At 42.2% G+C, this 19,024-nt stretch overlaps 1 protein-coding gene across 6 annotated transcripts in view; it reads right to left on the bottom strand.

Moving 5' to 3' along the window:
* Nucleotides 1–559: 559 nt before the first annotated feature.
* The window catches only part of SMIM14 (small integral membrane protein 14), a 56,338-nt gene continuing 37,873 nt past the window's right edge, over nucleotides 560–19,024 (bottom strand). For all 6 annotated transcript variants that reach the window (XM_077301726.1, XM_077301722.1, XM_077301723.1 and 3 more), the window contains 3 exons: nucleotides 12,487–12,535; nucleotides 5,094–5,242; nucleotides 560–4,067 (listed from right to left, as the gene is read on the bottom strand). In XM_077301726.1, the coding sequence (XP_077157841.1) occupies nucleotides 4,035–4,067; nucleotides 5,094–5,242; nucleotides 12,487–12,535 (231 nt within the window). In that variant the 3' untranslated portion in view covers nucleotides 560–4,034. The remainder of the gene's footprint in view (nucleotides 4,068–5,093; nucleotides 5,243–12,486; nucleotides 12,536–19,024) is intronic.

Below are 19,024 nucleotides of genomic sequence, written 5' to 3' on the forward strand. Positions count from 1 at the left end.
CAGGATGGCAAAATACTCAAGGAGCACATAGCATAGCACTCTGCAGGGGTAGTCAAACTGTGGCCCTCCAGATGTCCACAATTCCCATGAGCCCCTGCCAGCAAATGCAGTTTGACTACCCCTGCAATACAGGATTCATAATGTTGCCTCTGAAAAAACTACCGCATTTACAACTTTTACCGTTTAAAAAATGTCAATTCTCACAATTTTATATGTTAGCTAAAATATAAATACTTATTTTTTATTGCTGAAGCAGTACTGTGTGTTTTGGTTTGGTAAACAACATAATGTATATATTCCAACTATGGCTTCAAAATTTACTTCTGTACTATATCTGTAGGAAAGACTTGGTCTCTGCATTGTCTTTGAGTACTGCTGACAACTGTGCAGAGAACCATGAGACCGTGTTAATATGTTAACCTTGTACTGGTGAAACAGCACTATAGAAAGAAAACTAGTGTAAATTTTAGGATTTAATATGCTGACAAAAGTGCTAATTTACCAGTGAAGGTGCCCTTTTTCCAAAGTGAGGAGTATGTAAAAATCAAGACATGCAGAGTGAGTTAATATTTGTTTTAATCAATACAAAGTGCATTGTACAAACCTTTTATCCCCAACTAATCTTAGATTAACAAAGTCCCCAATGGCACATGATTGTTTTATTTGGGAGGATTCAGACTATTTAAGATCATCACATTGTTAGTTATTTCCTTTTTATCCAGAAAACTATCATCACCTACTAAGGCTGTCCCGCAGATATTCTATAAATGAATATGAATCTTCATTTTGGCATCTAACTGCATTTGAAGAATTTAAAAAATCTACAGTATTATAAACTAAAGCATTAACTGTAAACCTGCTCTATTAATTCTTTTCAAGTAGCTGTAACCTCTGTGTTGTACTGTATCTTTAATATAAAGCAGATTGCATCCTAATGCTATGGTTCTAAAAGTGAGAGGCAAGTCTCATACGGAGGCAATGAGAATGGGCAAAGGAATGGACTCTTCCGCAACCAACCTTGTGTGTATCACTGGTGTGGAAGGCGCAATTATAGTTGCGCGCTTTGGTGCGTTCCAGCGAGGACCAAAGCCTGAGGAGGCCGGCGGAGGGGAGGTGCCAGCAGCACACCAGCCAGCACCCGTATGCTGGCACAGAGCTCTGCACCAGTGTGTGGGTGCCGGCTCCGCCCCTCCCCTCCATGGTGCTGGTTGTCTCGGGCTTCGGTGCTCACCGAAGGGGCCAGAGTATGTAATCCTAGGTACAATACAAAGTAGTCATCAATTCCAGGCGATGTCACCCCCCAAAGTATGTTCTATTCCCAAAACAAAGGGCAGGTGCTAACGCCCGTTCTTAGCAGGCATTTTTCTTAATGTCCTTTCTGCTAGGACTTAAGGAATGGTCTTCAGAGCTGTTCCCAACAATTTGGATTCCACAGGAGATTATCAATGTTTCTTCAGTAAGGTCAATAATGGCTGGCAATTTTCTTGAAAGGCTATTTATTGGCTCACTACTACTGGCCTTGCCCTGCAATACATAGTTGCGCCCTCTCCATTTAGGTAGAGCCACAACAATGTCCAACTGGCCTACCCAACATTCTGCACACAAGCCATATATGCATGCTAGAAAATTCCCCAGAATCTTCTGCAACACCTAGGTTCTATGACTGATGAAATGTTGTGGAAAGATCTCTTAAAGCTAGATAAAGTTTAATGACATGTCTTTAGAGCTGTGCTGTGAGGCAGATAAGAGTTAAGATTTTTCTTTTCCCCGAGGTCAGAAAGAATACCACTAGCTAAACAATTGTAATTTGTATAGATTTAGCTATATTTGAGCTGCTTTTGTGTTTCAGTAATTGAATCATGCTATTTTTCTCTTCTGAGATGTTTTACAGTAATCTTTCTAGATTGCTATACACTTGTGGGAAAGAAATTTTGTTATCTATGCGGAAACATTTTTTGCTTTGTTCGTTTTCAAAACTGATGAAGACAAATAGGTAAAATCACTTGTCTTTGCATCACTAACAGGTTTTCCCTCACCACTTACTGAATGTAGATTTAAATTCTCGTTAAGTGAACTAGAAGACTTGTGGACCAAATTATTCAACATTCCTCCATATATATTCTTGCTCATTGTACAAAAATGTTCCCTAGGAAGAATTACTGCAAGAGAAGAATGTCAATTTCTGTCAATTAAAAATAAATTGCTCAGTGGAGGGCCAGATCAAAGATGCCGAGCTTATGAAGCTTTCAGTTTAAAGTTGTTCCACAAATTATATTTACTGAGGCAGCCAAATTCTGTACTGTCTTCTTGAGTGGGCAGCTTCACAGAAAAATCCTCTGCTTCAAATTAAGCATATTGGTGAGAATAGCTTGGTACAATTTTTCTCTCTGATGTTGCAGGTTCTCATCAGTATGAAAGATACACAACCTGCAGTTGGTACAATCCAGAATCCTGTCAGTGTACTACTTTATTTGTTGGCATTTCTATCAATTTGTCTATGAAAGCCTCAAGTGCCGAAGCTACGACTGCATACATGTACACTCTCAATCCTTTAAAATTACCTCAAAATGCAAGCAACCCCCAAAAGCACCGGTTTTGCTTCTTACACATTATCTTGGAAGTGCAGCTTCTTTATTAGAAAGTAGTGGACATGTTATTAATTTTAGGCTGAAAATGTTTTGCAACTCCATTTAATGGCAGACAGACTGATTTGCCTATCAGCTCTCCACCTGCAAGAAATTCAAATCAGGGCTAATGGAGATCATAGCACTTATCCAGACAAGTTTATAAGTGCCTGACTTTTTTAATTTTATGACATCTATAAATAATTCCTGTTTTAGAATGTAATATTTGGTTAAGCAGGCTTTAAATTGATGTTAACACCATATCGGATTAATACAGTTAATTTGGCCTTAAAGATGTACTATAATCAGCATTAATGTAGATATAAATAGCAGACTAATCGTCATACAGTAACATTGTAAGTCACACGGATAAAATGCAACTTGGATAATTTTATATGAAAATACAGGCAATGTATACAGTCCACTAAAAATTTCTGTCCAAACCCCAGTGAATGGGGCATTTTAAAAAGCAGAGAAAACCTGCTAAGGGAATAGACTCGATCTTATAACTCTTTTTCTACATAAGTAGAAAAAACAATTTGTTTGAAGCATAGTAAGTATAGATGTTTAAATTTTCCCCTGAAGTGACTGAGTAGCAATGATTTACTAAAAATCAAATATTTAATTCCCATTAAATCTGCACAATAGGCCCATCTGGACCTAGGCAAATGTATCTGCAAATATGGGGTGCCTCCATCACAAAGGAGGCAGGGAATTGAAACTTCATCCTGTCTCCCTGAATAAGTGGAGGGAAACATTCACCGAGACGTCCTCCTGACTCACATGGAGAATGAAGCAATGTCTGTCTGTGTCTGTGGAAACATCCAGAAGATTCCCCCAATTTTTGGATGGCAGTTTAGGCTGCTGTAGCAATCCAAATTGGCACCCAGAAGCAGAGTGGGACTGAATAATGAATATGAAATGATAGCAGGTCATGGGAGGCTGCAAGGCAGAAAAGATGCAGGGACTACAAGGGGTAAAAGGAGAGCTAGAAGTTGGGAAGGGAAGAAGCAACCAAGGCAGAAGGGAAAGAGCAATGAGAAGATGAAGAGAAGGATAAAAAAAGAACACGGACTGCAAGGAAGAGCCTGAACAAGAATGATGGTGGAGAAACAGAGTCCAATCAGGTGGGATAGAACAGTTTCTCCTCCATGGAGCCCCTGACTATAAATGTCTATCAATCCAGCAACCACCACCAAAAATGTCCATCACCTCCTGCCACATTTGTTAATTTATTCAAGCGTAATCTGCTACGAATTATAACATGGAAAAAAACCGAAAGGATTTATAAATTTGTGGAAGAATGCATTATTGTATGGGATTTAGGAAAAAAGTTTGGTCACTTTCATCCATTTGGTCATGCAAGATTACAGTTGTTGAACTTTTCTGCTTGAGTTTCTCCAGTATGCTCTAGTCCACAGGTGGCGCTGGTGGTTCTTGTCCCTATTTGTTGAGAATACACGGAGTTAGAACAGAGGAAAGAAAGGGGTACAAAACAGAAGTACCTGTTTGTTTCTGCTGGGAAATACAATGCTTGAACTGGGTGCAAAATTTACCAGGCTAAATTGCAGGCACTGAACAGGGTTGGACTTATCCTCAACTGTTGTTTATCAAATGGTCCCCTGTGCAGTCAAGTCACACATGGGTACTGCACATATGCAGGTCTGCCTGCAGAGAGGTTTTATTTTGAAGCTCAGAAGTGCCAACTGGCATTTTGTATACTACCCCCCCCCCCCAGTATTTTCCTGACTTTGCGGTGTGATATAGAGGAGGCAGTGTTCTTCCCTCAGTCCCTTTCTGCTCTTGGTGGAGTGAGAATACCAGTGCACTACCACATGGGAGACTGCCAGTCTGAGGAAGACAGATGTGAACTGTCAGATGAACGGAGACTGCAAAACCACTTTTCCACATCTCTTGTGGCATCAAGTAATGTCTTGCAGAGCTGCATGATAAAGACCACCTTACAGATGGTTTTGATGGAAGGACCATGGTGGAAAGCAGCTGAAGTGAACAGTTCGTATCATTGTTTGATGCAAATTATGATCCATATTAAAACGGATCGTGTTGACAATTTCTTACCTATGCTGCCACTTATGAATGATATAAACAGGTGCATGTGGTGGCAGGGGCTCATGGGAAATGTAGTCCATGGAAATCTGGAGAGCCACAGTTTGGCTTCCCCTAATCTAAAGAATGCATTGCTCTTTGTAGATGCAGGTGGCTGCTGAGAGAGGGGGAAGGAGGCAATAAAAATCCACTTCCACCACCACCTTTGCTGCAGCTTTGCAGAATCCAGCCTACAGCAACAGTACTGATTTATTTTAGGTACAGCAATTATATTGCTTCATTCCTTACGGAATTTTAAATGCCACAACTTAAAGGAATTTTAAATGCCCTGCCACAACTGCTAGTCTGGGAAATATCAGATAATTCAGTCAGGCTATATCAAACAGTAGAAAACCCACTTACATTATGTGGACTGATTGGTTTTTCAGCTCTGTTAGATCTTCTGAAGTTTGCGGGTCTCATCCAGAACAAGGCAAGGGCCAGAACTAGCCAGGCCACCATTATCATTGTCACACTGATGCTAGTATCAGCTGATGGACTTGGTCCTGGCACTAGAAAGAAATTAAGAATTCAATCTGAAGGCCATGTTTATCAACCAGGGTTTATAAAGAATATGCAAATGACAAAACCCAGTTGGGAAAGCATTAAGGGGAAAAACAGAAAAACACGCTGAAGGTGCATGGGATTACCTCTGTCAGGAGGAGAAGACTTATAACCCCACCCTGAGGTTGGGAGAGGAGCATACCCTACAAAGAGCAGTTAACAAGAAAAATAGCCAACACTCATTTGAAATACAAAATATAGTTATGAAATGCTGCAAAACCAAGTCCTCATAGCCAGCCACTGAGAGCCTTCCCTGAAAGGATCCTTCTTCCAAATATTACTACTGTTACTGGAGGAGAAAAGAAGTTATAGTCACCCAAGGTATGGAGTTGATATTTGCCTCAATCTTTGAAGATGCTAAAAGAGTTTTGGTACTAACTTTCAAAACCCTAAATGGTCTAAACGGGATCAGCATAGCTACGGGACTACCTTTTCCACTATGCCTCCAAAGGTCCTTTAAAGTAGCGATCCCCAACCTGTGGGCCGCGGACCACATGTGGTCCTTCGACTAATTGGAGGTGGGCCCCGAAGGACGCCTTCTCCCCCCCCTCTGGCCCTTTACTTCATCCCCCCGGCCCTTTACAACACACTTCGGGTGTCATTGTCTCCCATCACTCCCAGATGGGGCTATCTCGTTGCAGAGAAACAAGCTCAGGGTTCCCATTGATTTGTCATTGTCATGAGTTAAAATGTCCATGAAAATAAAATGTTCCTTATGTTCATTGTTGTGGCGTGTCTGTATCTTATTTTGAAGGGATGTTTAAACATTACCATAGTGATCAGAGAGTGTTAGGGCAGTGGTTGAGAGGAGAAAACTACCCCCCCCCCACTGGGCCTCAGTAAAAGGCGTTGAGTGGTCCCCGGTGAGTGGTCCCCGGTGATAAAAAGGTTGGGGACCACTGCTTTAAAGCATTTTTATCAACACTTGCTGAGGATTCCTGGCCTGAAGGAGATGAAATTGGCCTTGTCCAGGACCTTTTTGGCCCTGGCCCTTGCCTGGTGGAATGCTCTGCCAGGAGAGATCAGGACCCTGTGGGGCTTCAACTAGTTCCACAGGGCATGCAAGACAGGCACACTGCCAGGGCCCTGACAGACGTCCAAGAAACACATGCCTCACTACCATAAATTATGAGTGGATTATTTTAAGGACTGAACCCTCCACCCTCAAACCCTGAATTATCCGGGGTCTATATAAGCAGAATGGTTTTATTGTATTTATATTCATGTTTAAATGTTACTAACTGTTGTTACCTACCCTGAGCATAGGCTATTATTATAATAATTAATACTTCAAAAATTCCTCTCCCCGTGCTTGGCGAGTGGAGGCGGGTTCAGGAAAGCTCACCAGCTACATTCTTTGTAACCTATTTTTAGAACTTTTATGTATATGTTTTTATTATAGCCACATAGAAAAAAGATCAATTATATTTTATCCAATATAACTGTGATGGGGAATCCTTTGCTACAGTTCAGAGCACTGGTCTGGATTCAGCTATTCCAGTAGAAGTGGGAATGTGAAAACCAGGTTTCATCAATAAAGGAGAAGTGTGCTGATATCACAATGCTTAGATTAGGGCAGTATAAAAGCTTATCTCCAGAGCTGTGGGTGTATCTAGCTCTTGGAAGAAGAGCTGAGTGGAGATCCCGAGGATCTGGTGGAAAGCATCAGGAACTGCCTAAAACAGGGTACTTGTCCATCTGGGGCAATCCAGGGCTCCCCACTCATTATCAGCGGCTTCTAATGTAATGAGCCAGGCCACGGAGGGACAGCAAATGTGCTTCCTCTCCCTCTTTCCTTTTCAGTCCTGAATATATCCCAGAGGGAGCCTTTGAATCTTGCCTTGGCAGATTCCTGCTGGGTCTTTTCCTCTGACCAGAGCATGGTTCTGTCCTTCATCCCTACCCTAGCAGTTCCCAAGGGTTTAAACTTCCCAATTGGGAGGGGGAGGCTGGACAAGAAGTCAGTAGCAGCTCCACCCTCTGAATCAGTGTCCAAAAACTGCCCATCTGAGTCAGAGTACTGACGTTTTCACATGTACAGTCATACATTACTGTTTCTTAAATGCTGTCTGCTTCATTTCCACTTAGTCTTAAATTTCTGTAGTGTGTGTGTGTGGTGTGTATGTGTGTTGATCTTTGAAAGTCAAGGTAATCATTGATGATACTTTCTGGCTACTTTCCATTAGATGGTTCGTCTTGACTTCTGTTTCTTGTGCACATACTCTATCAGTCTTACTACTTACTAAACTTACTTACTAGTTTAGCCTGGCATTTTGAAGGTTGTTTATTACTAATCATCACCCACCTTCCCCAAACCCTCAACTTTATAATACAGGTTTTTATAGGAAATGTTCAGTAGCACTGAAGGCCTGGGGAGGGGGGGGGGGAGAGAGAGAGAGAACGGGAGCATGTGTGAGGGATACTTTGGGCCAATCACACTCTCTCAGCCTAATATACCTCACAGGGTCGTTGTGCGGATAAAATGCAGGAGAAAATAATTGAGTTCCTTGCAGGAAACAAAAATATACAACAACAACATGTCCCCTCTGCTCTCTGCTTAAGAGCTCTCTGCTTAACAAATTCTAACTTACTGATGATCCCCGGTCTTGGAGAAGTGTGCTTGGCCTTGACCAAAGCCAGGGCCAAAAAGGCCCTGGCTCCAGCCTGGTGGAATGAGTTGCCAGGTGAGGTGTGAGCCCTCATGGAGCTTCCAGAGTTCTGGAGGGCTTGCAAGCTAGCACTGTTCCACCAGGCATTTGGTTGAGGCCAAGGATCACCATTACCACCACTGGGTCCCCCAGCTTGACCCCCACCACCCTCCATTTAATGTCTGGTTAATAGCTGCAAACCTTGTTAATTTCCAGGCACATGGGGATAACAGGAGCAATGATTACTGGTACTGATTGGTTTTTAACCCATTGTTATGAACCACCCCAAGACTGCTTGGAGGGGTGGCCTACTCATCAAAGTACAAATAAATAAATACTGCCCAGTACTGCAAATGTGCAAGGCACAAAAACCTTACATGCATTCTACAATGTTTACATTAACATCTATATTTATATAAAATATAAAAATTAAAACCACCAACCTTTTGGCAGTCCTCTAATTTCCCTGGGCTTCCCACCCTGATAAACCATCAGCATAAGGATGCTAAGCGCCCATGTTACCATACCCTCCAAATACCCTATGCTAGCAGGGGCTCATGGGAATCCGAGTCCATGGACATATGGAGAGCCAAAGTTTGGCCACCGCTGATATAGACACTGATTTGCCAGAAAATACAGGGATCTGCCTCACAATGGGGACAGCGGGAACAAACGTAAATGTTCAAAGTGGAGCTGTGCTTTGCAGCAAAATTGACAGCGAGCCTCATGGCTCCATAAAGACTAACACATTTATTGCAACGTGAAAGCTTTCTTATGCCACTAAAAGGATTTTCCCGTGTAAAGAAGGTAAATACTAAAGATACTGCTATCTTCGAGCCAAAATAAACATTTCTTACAGTGCTTTTAGAGGAAACTTGATAATCTTACTTCGCCTATCTAAAGCAAGTTGGGGGTTGCCATCACTCCCTCTGCGTGAACTGATTACTCTTGGTATTAGTTTGTGTTTTAAATCTGTCTTTATTTATTTAGAGGAGTTCTCTACTATCTCCCCCAGCAGCCTAGTTGTGGGGGCTTACAAAGTAAAACATACCGTCAACATAAATTGTCATATAAAAGTCATTAACAATGAAAAAAGCTGTTCAAAACCTAGCATGAGCAGAGCATAAAACAGTTGCAAAGCATTTAGCAACTTAAAAACAATCCTCATAAAGTGATTCTTCTCTGTGCAACATCTCCTCCTCCCTTGTGAATGTAAAAAGCACTGACTTAACAGAGATTAATTCCAAAGCTTACTGATGAAATAAGCTATGATTAACAAAAATTTACGCTGGAATAAGTTTTGTTAGTCTTTAAGGTGTCACTGGATTCCTGTTTTATTCTGACAAACACTGCTTTCTTCACTGCCCTGCTAAATTCATGTACCCCTGAATGGCTCATCTGTTTTTCACATTTTCTTTAACCTCTCATCAAACTGGGCTAGGAGCAAGAAGGTGACCTCTGTGCCTTGCCCTGTCCCCCCAAATCTTAGTGAAGCAACAAAGAAAAAATGAAAGAAGCACAGTGCAGACTGGCTCCAATTCCCGAGGACACTATCAAGAGCTACTTCTCTGAAACCAAAATGGCCTCAAGGAGACAGTTTTATTCCCCCCATGTTTTTGTGAACAACAATTGAACCCAAAGGACTCATTTGCTTTTCTAGCAAGGGATCATCATACTGCATATTTAGGATGTTGTGATGCTGTTTACTAATTTGCTATTAATTTACTTCCTCCTTATATCTGTACTCTTATGATCCCTGTACTATTGTCTGAGAAAGAGTGTATGCACACAAAAGCTCACGCGTTGAATAAATCTTTGTTGGTCTTAAACAGGGGTAGTCAAACTGCGGCCCTCCAGATGTCCATGGACTACAATTCCCAGAAACCCCTGCCAGCATTTGCTGGCAGGGGCTCCTGGGAATTGTAGTCCATGGACATCTGGAGGGCCGCAGTTTGACTACCCCTGGTCTTAAAGGTACCTTTGGACTTAAATTTTGTTGTGTTACTTCAGACCAACACAGCTATCCACTTGAATCTAACAATAACATAGTCCCTTTAAGCTTCCATCAGAAGGAGTTTTTCAATCTTGGGCAGTTCTCTCTCAAGCAGGAACTCAAAAACTGAGCTGTACAATAAAATAATGTAAAACTTGTTGATTATTATAGTGCACAACTAAAAACAGAACAAAAACTTCATAAAAACTATACAGAACTAACAGCACATAAAACCAAATGCGTTTCGACCCTACTGGGTCTTCCTCAGTGGTCAGAACTGTGATGATACACTCTATATAAAAAACCTATATTAAACTATTTCTAAAGTGTAGCTGAGTGGTTAAATGGGATCTGTAAATTATGGCTCCAACCAATACATGTAAATTTTATCCTTTTTGGAGACCACCTCCTATGATATGTGCCTAGGGTCACCACTCTTCGCTATTATTTAATTCTGTGCTGAGGGTGTATCTCATGTGTGTCAGAAAAAAAGCTCTCTCAGGCCTGAATTTTTGTGACTTTCTCATTTGTTTGTAGCAACACCATAACAGACGTCATTCTGACTTCAGTTGAACCACAGCCCTCCAGCTTCCCAAACCAAGCCCCACCCAAACTGCAGCCAGTACACAGCTATAATCCTTAACCCCAAAGAGGTTGTTTATAGCAGCAGCTGGACCTCAGGAAGCAAAAGAATTGTAGGAATGAAGAGCAGTAGGAGTGTACTGAATGGCTGAGCTTGCAAAGAACATGATGCTGCACCAGCTTCTCCTAATATCCTGATTTCCAAAAAAGAGATTATGTGTGCTCAGAACTAAGCTCTTTGCATGTTTGGTTAAAGGGAAAGAAAAAAGCTGAGATGGTCCAGAAGAAATCTACATTAGGTACACAGCTGAACTGGAAACCACCCTAGCTAATTACTGTGAAATATGTGCACACAACCCACAAAGTCCTCTTCCGGTACAGACTGGAAAAGGATTGTGCAACACATATAAAGCCTCTATACAGAGTTACTGGCCATTTTAACGTTGAGGTTAAAAACACACACAAAACCCATAGGCCATTGTTGAAAATTTATCATGTGCACTGTACAATCTTAGGTCTTAGATCTTCTTAGACCTGACACATTTCAGCCTTCACAGGTTCTTATGAGAACCTGTAAAAGATAAGAGAATGGGATAGTTGTTATAAGTTCAAACAATGTACATATCAGTTTCTTTTACTATTGATTTGAGTTGTTTTCTTATTTTACTGGCTGCTTTATGTATTTTGTATTTATATTTTATATCTGAGGAAGACACAGTGAGGTTCGAAATGCATCAGGTCTAAGACCTAAGATTGTGCACATGATAACATTTCAACAATGGCCTATGGGATTTATGTGTGTTTTTAATGCACAATAACTATTCACAATTTTTTATAACTTCTTGTCCGGTTTCCACAGACATTCAACCTTTTAGGTCCTAATGTTTTTTGTTCTCTGAAACATTTCTCTCCTTGTTCTTTGTTCTGGACCAGGATCGCCCAAGCTATACTGAATCCAATAGTTCCCTTTTGATAAAATGGAACAGAGTCTGATATATGTATCAACGTAATAGTGTAGATAAACCCAGGCCAGTTCCTAGACCTATTCAAAAGTGGAAGGAATATGTAAGATACTGCAGTACAGTATACAGCAGGGGTAGTCAAACTGCGGCCCTCCAGATGTCCATGGACTACAATTCCCATGAGCCCCTGCCAGTATTTGCTGGCAGGGGCTCATGGGAATTGTAGTCCATGGACATCTGGAGGGCCGCAGTTTGACTACCCCTGGTATACAGCCTCTTTAACACAGGGATTTACAGCCAAATCCCTGTGATTTGAGAACAGACCAGTTGCTTGGTGTGTATGTCAGGAAGCTGTAATTACTGGGAAAAGTTTATGTGGGACTGTTTCTGCACCGGGGGCTTTGTGCTGGGCTGCAGGCTGGAGTTTGAGCTGGGACAGGTTGCCCCACTCTTCCTGCTCCCGCACGGGGAAGCATTTGCCCTGGTACATCTTGTCTGTCCCGGATTTAAGCTTCTGCATGGGAGACGGGGCAGTGAATTTCCCAGAAAGGCTTCTAAAATAAAAACCAAGCCAACAGAAAACACCCTTCCTTGGTGTCCCTGCTCTGATAAAATGGCCATTCTTTTGGCTGCCTTGTATAACAAAACCAAAAATGTCTGCTGATTCAATCACAGCATTCAAGCACAACATATAATTTGGCACCAACTAAGGTACTTGGATATGCATATTCCTGATTGGAGTGGTAATGTTTACGAAACTGAAATGGCAATTCACAACCAGAAAAATCTCCAGCATTTTGTGTTTTCTTCGGCTTGAATTAACATAACTGCAATGGAAAGTATAGTTCTTTATACACTTATAGTTTATACACATATAGTTCTATATACCTTATCCGGATTTCCCTATTTCTCAGCAAAACACAAATTTTTAAGGGCACATTTTCTTTTCAGACCCCATCCTTTACCATATAAACATTAAGTTGACAATGATTATCCGTGTTGCTTACATTCCTGAAGGCATTCCGTGTCTGTGCAGTAGGCCTGGGACTGCCGTAACTGAAATGAAGAAAACAGCAGAATCCTCGTTTATTTGATTATTCAGGTTTCTTTTTTTACTCCAATTTCTCTCCAATACTCAAAGAAGTTTGCAAATTACAAAACCCCCAAAATTAACAAGATTAGCAAGGGAGATCTGGTTCGCTCTGGAGTGTGAGGCAGAAGTCTTCTGAAGTTCTACAGTCAAAACGATTCTGAAGAATTGAGTGCTACTTGTCAAATGTTAATTTACCATGTCAAGTGATGCGGGACTTTTGTGTGTTTACATTTTTAAGTCAAGGAAGTTAGCACTGTTAGTCTGTTGCAGTGAAAACAAAGAAGAGCCTTGTGGCACCTTTTTCCAGAAAGAGGTTTAATCGTCTAGAGCAGGGGTGGTCAACCTGTGGTCCTCCAGATGTCCATGGACTACAATTCCTATGAGCTCCTGCCAGCGGTTTCTGGCAGGGGCTCATGGGAATTGTAGTCCATGAACATCTGGAGGACCACAGGTTGACTACCCCTGGACTAGAGCACCTGGTTCTTTAGGTACAGACATTTTTTTTATATAAGAAGGGGGAGGAAATCCAGCAGCAGCAGAATCAAGACACCATGAAATGCAAATAGTACAGGAGGAAATGTAGTTCAGTAAAAAAAAAGCCATTTTTTCATGCACAATTCTGCCCGAGCCAACATTGTACAATGGAGTGTCAGACTAGGAGCTGGGAGATTTTGGCTGGAATCCCCACACGGCTATTGAAACTTGCCAGGTGAGATTGAGTTACTCATCGTGTCTCTGCCTAACCTAATTCACAAGGGTAAAATGGAGGATGCTGTTGTAAGCTGCTTTCAGGTCCACACTAGGGAGAAAAGCAGGGTAGAAATATCTAAACACACACACACACAATACCTTTATTGGCATAATGCAGATTAGCAAAATGAACAGAGATAGAGGATACATCAAGCAGTTTAAGTTTAAAAACTGAAGACAGAAATTCAGCCGTAATAAAGGTGACATTGGCATCCTTATCGCTCAACAAAAATTGGCAGATCAGGTCTTTTGAATGATTTCTCCATTTGTTTATAAGAGGTATAACATGCTTTCGCTGGACAATAAACAAGGGACAATCCAGTAAGATATGTTGTATGGTGTCAGGAGTGTTTAATTCACAGGGACATATTCTATTTTTGAAAGGAATCTTGGCAAATCTCTCTTGTACTACTTTGGATGGAAAGGCGTTGAGCCGCGCAAGCGAAAACGCTCTGCGATAAAGGGGATTTGCCAAGTTATAGAAATAAGCCGGAATTATCCCATGCTTCACTTGGGGATCAAGAGTACAGAGCAAGGGGAGAGCAAATTGCCGGGACAATAGGATGGACTTTTTGGAATTAATGATCGAGGAGCCTTTGTTTAATTTGGTGCATAATGGAAGATTCATTCAGAGATAAGATGTAACTGTAGTCAATGCCAATTTGTTGGAGTGTAATCAGGATGGTAGAGCCTCTTGTGGCACAGAGTGGTAAGGCAGCAGTCATGCAGCCTGAAAGTTCTGCCCATGAGGTTGGCAGTTCGATCCCAGCAGCCGGCTCAAGGTTAACTCAGCCTTCCATCCTTCCGAGGTCGGTAAAATGAGTACCCAGCTTGATGGGGGGTAAATGGTAATGACTGGGGAAGGCACTGGCAAACCACCCCGTATTGAGTCTGCCATGAAAACGCTTTTCTTGTTCTATATAAACCGCCCTGAGCTTTTGGGGAGGGTGGTATATAAATAAAATAAAATAAATGTAGTGGTTCACTACATTTAAAATCACACATGTTCAAAATATAAACAATAATAATGGAAGCCAATAAAACAATATATAATTACAAAACCAATCAGAGAGCTGATGTCAGTTGTTACTTCTGGTACCCTGCCTGGGAATAACTTCTCGCATTCAGGGGGATGTATTTATATGGAGGGGATCCCAGTAGATGTTGTTCCCAGTTCTTTTCAGAAATATAGCAAACAGATTCATAAATCCACATTGATATGGAATACCGTGCTGATTAGAAGAGTTTGGTTTTGTACCCCACTTTTCATTACCCGATGAAATCTCAAATGCGCCTTCCTATTGCCTTCCCTTTCTCTCCCCATGGGGGAGGTGGGGCTGAGAGAACTTTAAGACACCTGTGACTGACCCAAGGTCACCCAGCTGGCTTCATGTGGAGGAGTGGGGAATCAAACCTGGTTCTCCATGCTGGCAATGATTCCCAGAGAAGTTCTCTCGCACAAACCCCATGCAGAATTCCCATACACAGGGGAAGGTCCTGCTTGAGTAATGCTAGTATTTTCCTGGCTTTATTTTCATCAAAAATCCCTGTGACATCAGTTTAAGAATGAGTCCATTCAAATAACAAAATAATTACATCAGCGGGCCTCCAACAAAAACAATAATAACATCTTTCAGTGTCTAATTTCTCTACTAATCAATCTGTTTTATCTAATAATGTTATCCAGTTGGTTATAAGCGTATCTAGGTTAATCAGGAGAAACCATTTTCTGGGTCTCTGTTAAGTCTGATTAATTTATTGAAATTCTTGCAGCAATCTCTTTCTTTCTCTTTGCCATTGTGGGCAACAACTGATTATTATGTAGTCCTTTCAGCCTTAAGAGGCCAGTGTGAATAGTCACAAAACTGGGAATGCCCCAGTTCACACTGAGGCTTAAACAACTAGAATTTAAAGGTGGGGAAAACAAAGGGCATGGAATGAGGAGCTCTGAAGAGAAATGTTAGTAATAAAATATATTGGGTTGCCTCAGAGTCGGGATGAGGCAAGAAGTGAATCTCTTTAGACTTTGGACTCATGAAATCCAGGTTGCTTGGCGGAGTTTCCTCAGAGCATCAGGGCGTGACCATAAATAATGCAGATCACAGGCCCATGCTAGAAGACTGCCACTCTTCGGCCAACTGCCCACTTTACTGCTCCACAGGCTGTCTTCTCACATATTCGCTTTTCCAGAGAAATTCTCTGCTCCCTCAGGAGAAAAAGACCTCTTTCCTCCCTTTCCCCTCAGTCTTGTTGACAGGCAATTGCACACCCAACCTGTGCAGAAATCACATCCCACTAGAGGGCAGTGCTCCCAGACCTGGACAGACTAAGCAGGGGGGAAACAGGACACCAACATAATATCTAACAACTAATAAAATATTTTTATCCGCTGACAGCACTCTGACAGCTGGGAATTTGGGATTTTTAACAGATCTACATTAGCTTTGTACTTCAGCTTTGATCAGCATCATAAACCTGGTCAGTATTTATTATTATTATATTATATTATTATTATTATTAGGATTTCCTCCCTGCTGCTATCAGTGAACTGTGTTGCAGAGGGTTACATAAAAAGATAAAAAACCCACATAAAAATTAAAAACATTAACACCCCCCCCCCATTACAATCAAGACCTGGCAGCAAAAGAAGTAACAAACCCCTTACTTCCACCACATTTCCCAGCCACCCCTCACTGGTGCCACAGAGAGAGTCCAGGGATGCCACAGATTGTCTTATTTGATATCTAATTTGGAGGGTCCCCTCAGATCTTCTGCGCCCTGGCCTCAACCAAAGACCTGGCAAAAGAGCTCCATCTTACAGGCCCTGTGGAACCAGGAGAACTCCTGCAGGGCCCTTAGCTCTTCCGGTAGCTCATTCCACCAGATTGGGGCCAGGACTGAAAAGGCCCTGGTTGAGGCCAGACAAACTTCCCGGTAATCAACAACAAATTATTGCCTGCAGAGCACAAGGACATAGGGTGACAGGTAGTCCCTCAGGTATGTGGGTCCCTGACCACGAAGGGCCTTGAAGGTCAAAAACAGAACATTGAACTTATTCTGGGCCACAACTGGCACCCAATGCAACTGCCTCAGCACTGGCTGGATCCACTGGTACACCATCCAAGGTGTACCAGTGAGGACCCTAGCAGCTTCATTTTGCACCAGCTGCAATTTCCAGGTCAAGGACAAGGGTAGGGCCACATAGAGCGAGTTACAGAAGTCAATTCTGGAAGTGACTGTCCCATAAATCACCGTGGTCAGGTGGGGCAGGTAGGGCACTAGTAGTTTTGCCTGGCATAGGTAGAAGAATGCCTGATGAACTACTCTCGTGACCTGTGCCTCCACAGACAGGGAGGCAACAAGGATTACCCCCAAATTCCTGGCACAGGCTGCGGTGAAAAATTGCATCCTGGCCAGGTTGAGCAAACGTGCTTCCTAGCCTGCCCCCTTCCTTTCCAGCTACAGGGGTTACAGGAGCTGAATTTCAGGCAACTCTGCTCAAGTAGATATAAAATTCTATCTCTACTTAAGACTACCATATGTAACTGATTATTCCAGACAATTTAGGGGGCATAACGATGTTCAGGATTTGCAAATTTCTGTCAAAATAATATCAACATGTTCTGCAAATCTGCTTTCAATAAATTGTACTCCTCAGTTTTTATCATTGTAGCTGGCATGCCAAAACAATACTCCGAGAATTGCATAGTGGGCAAATTCTCATATATCAGGTTCATAAATACAGCTGGGAGTCTTCTCCACAAAAAAAACTACCTGTTTGTATGTATTTATGAGTTATAGCATCAATAGCTATTATTTACAAGGTAAAGAGGAAAAGCCTTAGGTAGCAACTAGTCTGCAATTTAATGAAAAACACCCTTCTAAATGGGGCTATAAATATGGGCCTGCAAGCTTCGGTTTTTAGGCTGAGTGCTAGGACTCCCAAAGTGGGTTGTTAGTCTTTCACAAATGGAACATGATAGCAGGAGAGAGGAGGAAGAACAGGGAAATATGGGGAAATTAGGCTCTAATAAGCTAGTCTGCAGATTTGGGTTTATCTCTGTAAAATGCACATGACGGCAAAAAACACATCCTTTCCCTCAGTTAATGCCATATACAAATAACGAAAGCTAACAACAACAACTGTTCAGTGTCATCTGATTTGAAATTCCGGTGTTTTATATTGGGAGGGTGGAAAGCAGCATGGAGGTTTTTTTCTCTGTGCGTCCTGTAAACTGGCAGTTTAGTTCGAACTCTTTTGCATGACTCCATCACTGTGTCTGAGAGCAGCTTCCATGACAATCAAGAAGGGCTCCCTGGCTTCACAGATGCTCAGCGACAGAAGACATGATGCTCAGCACACAGAGACCTATTGCCTACTTTGGAAGAGAAAGCATCTTACTGCAGGGAGAGCACAGGCCCCAATTTTTGATGTTACCAAAGAAATGAGAAAACTGGAGGTGGGGAATTGTTGTCAAGGCCCAGCTGACTTATAGCGACTGTATAGGGTGGTTTGTGTCACGACCCTGAGATTCCTTGGAGGTCTCCCATCCAAATATTTGCCAGGGCTGACACTGTGTACCTTCCTAAATCTGACAAGGTTGCGCTAGCCTTGGCCCTTAAATTTCCTGTGCCACAAAAGCTGCCGTGTCTGTGACTACACATCAGGGGTGGCCATGCTGTGGCTGTTCAGATGTTCATGGACTACAATTCCCATGGGAATTGTTTACATGGACATCTAGACAGCCACAGCATGGCCACCCCTGCTATACATGAATCCAAGCAGCACTTTAACTCAGTCACTGATACTGTGATAAATCACCTACTACACAAACACTGTTTACACGTGCCAGATTTTGATAGCAATGGCATGCTCTTTACTGCAGTCTGATGCACTGGGATAATTAATTCACCCCTTCAGCTTGTTGGCAGCCTCATCTATCCCATTAGAAAGAATAAAATTATGAAGTTAGCAAGACAATGAACTGCTGCCAGGTCCAAAGACCAACACAGTCAGGCTTCAACACTAGTCATCAAAGATGAAGCAAACAACTAAAATGGGGGGGGGAGGGTAATAGATATGGGCAAGAAAAGTTAAGACAGAAAAAATGTCTAGATGGATTGAGGGGGGGGGAATGTTTCTCAAACTACATCCGTAACCACTCCCTTATATATTTGGGATATAGCCTCCTGGGAGGAGACTGTTCGGGGCCCTTTCCGTCCAGGTCCACCCTGATTGGACCTCCCCCTCCAGCTCCCGCCCTCCCTCCTTGTCTGCTAGAAGCCTTGTGGCTGCGGCTTCCATTGTCGCCCACGAGGAGAGAGGCAGCAACAGGGCTTTGCGGCCCTGCTGGGAGGGAGACCATTTTTAAAATGGGCTTTGATTCCAGTTAATGATATAATCCCATGTACAGCTACTATTGCTTAAGCATCCTGAAATTAGTGGATTTATACAGGTATAATGCTTATCAGGACTGCACTTTAAGTTTCCCAGGGAACACAATGAAGGAGAAATCAAAACGATATATTTTGCAACCCTCAGGACCAAGGGGGTTTGCCAGCACTGTAAGCCGTTACCATGTTGTGCTGAATTCCAAGTAAAAAATAAAACAGAACATTTTATTGTGTGGCCTACATTGCACCGTTGACCCAGGTTTAGAGCACATATGCTTTAGCCTAACTAGCCACCTAAATACAGACAC

Source organism: Paroedura picta, chromosome 10, assembly GCF_049243985.1.
Source record: "Paroedura picta isolate Pp20150507F chromosome 10, Ppicta_v3.0, whole genome shotgun sequence".
In the NCBI taxonomy this organism is placed as follows: domain Eukaryota; kingdom Metazoa; phylum Chordata; class Lepidosauria; order Squamata; family Gekkonidae; genus Paroedura; species Paroedura picta.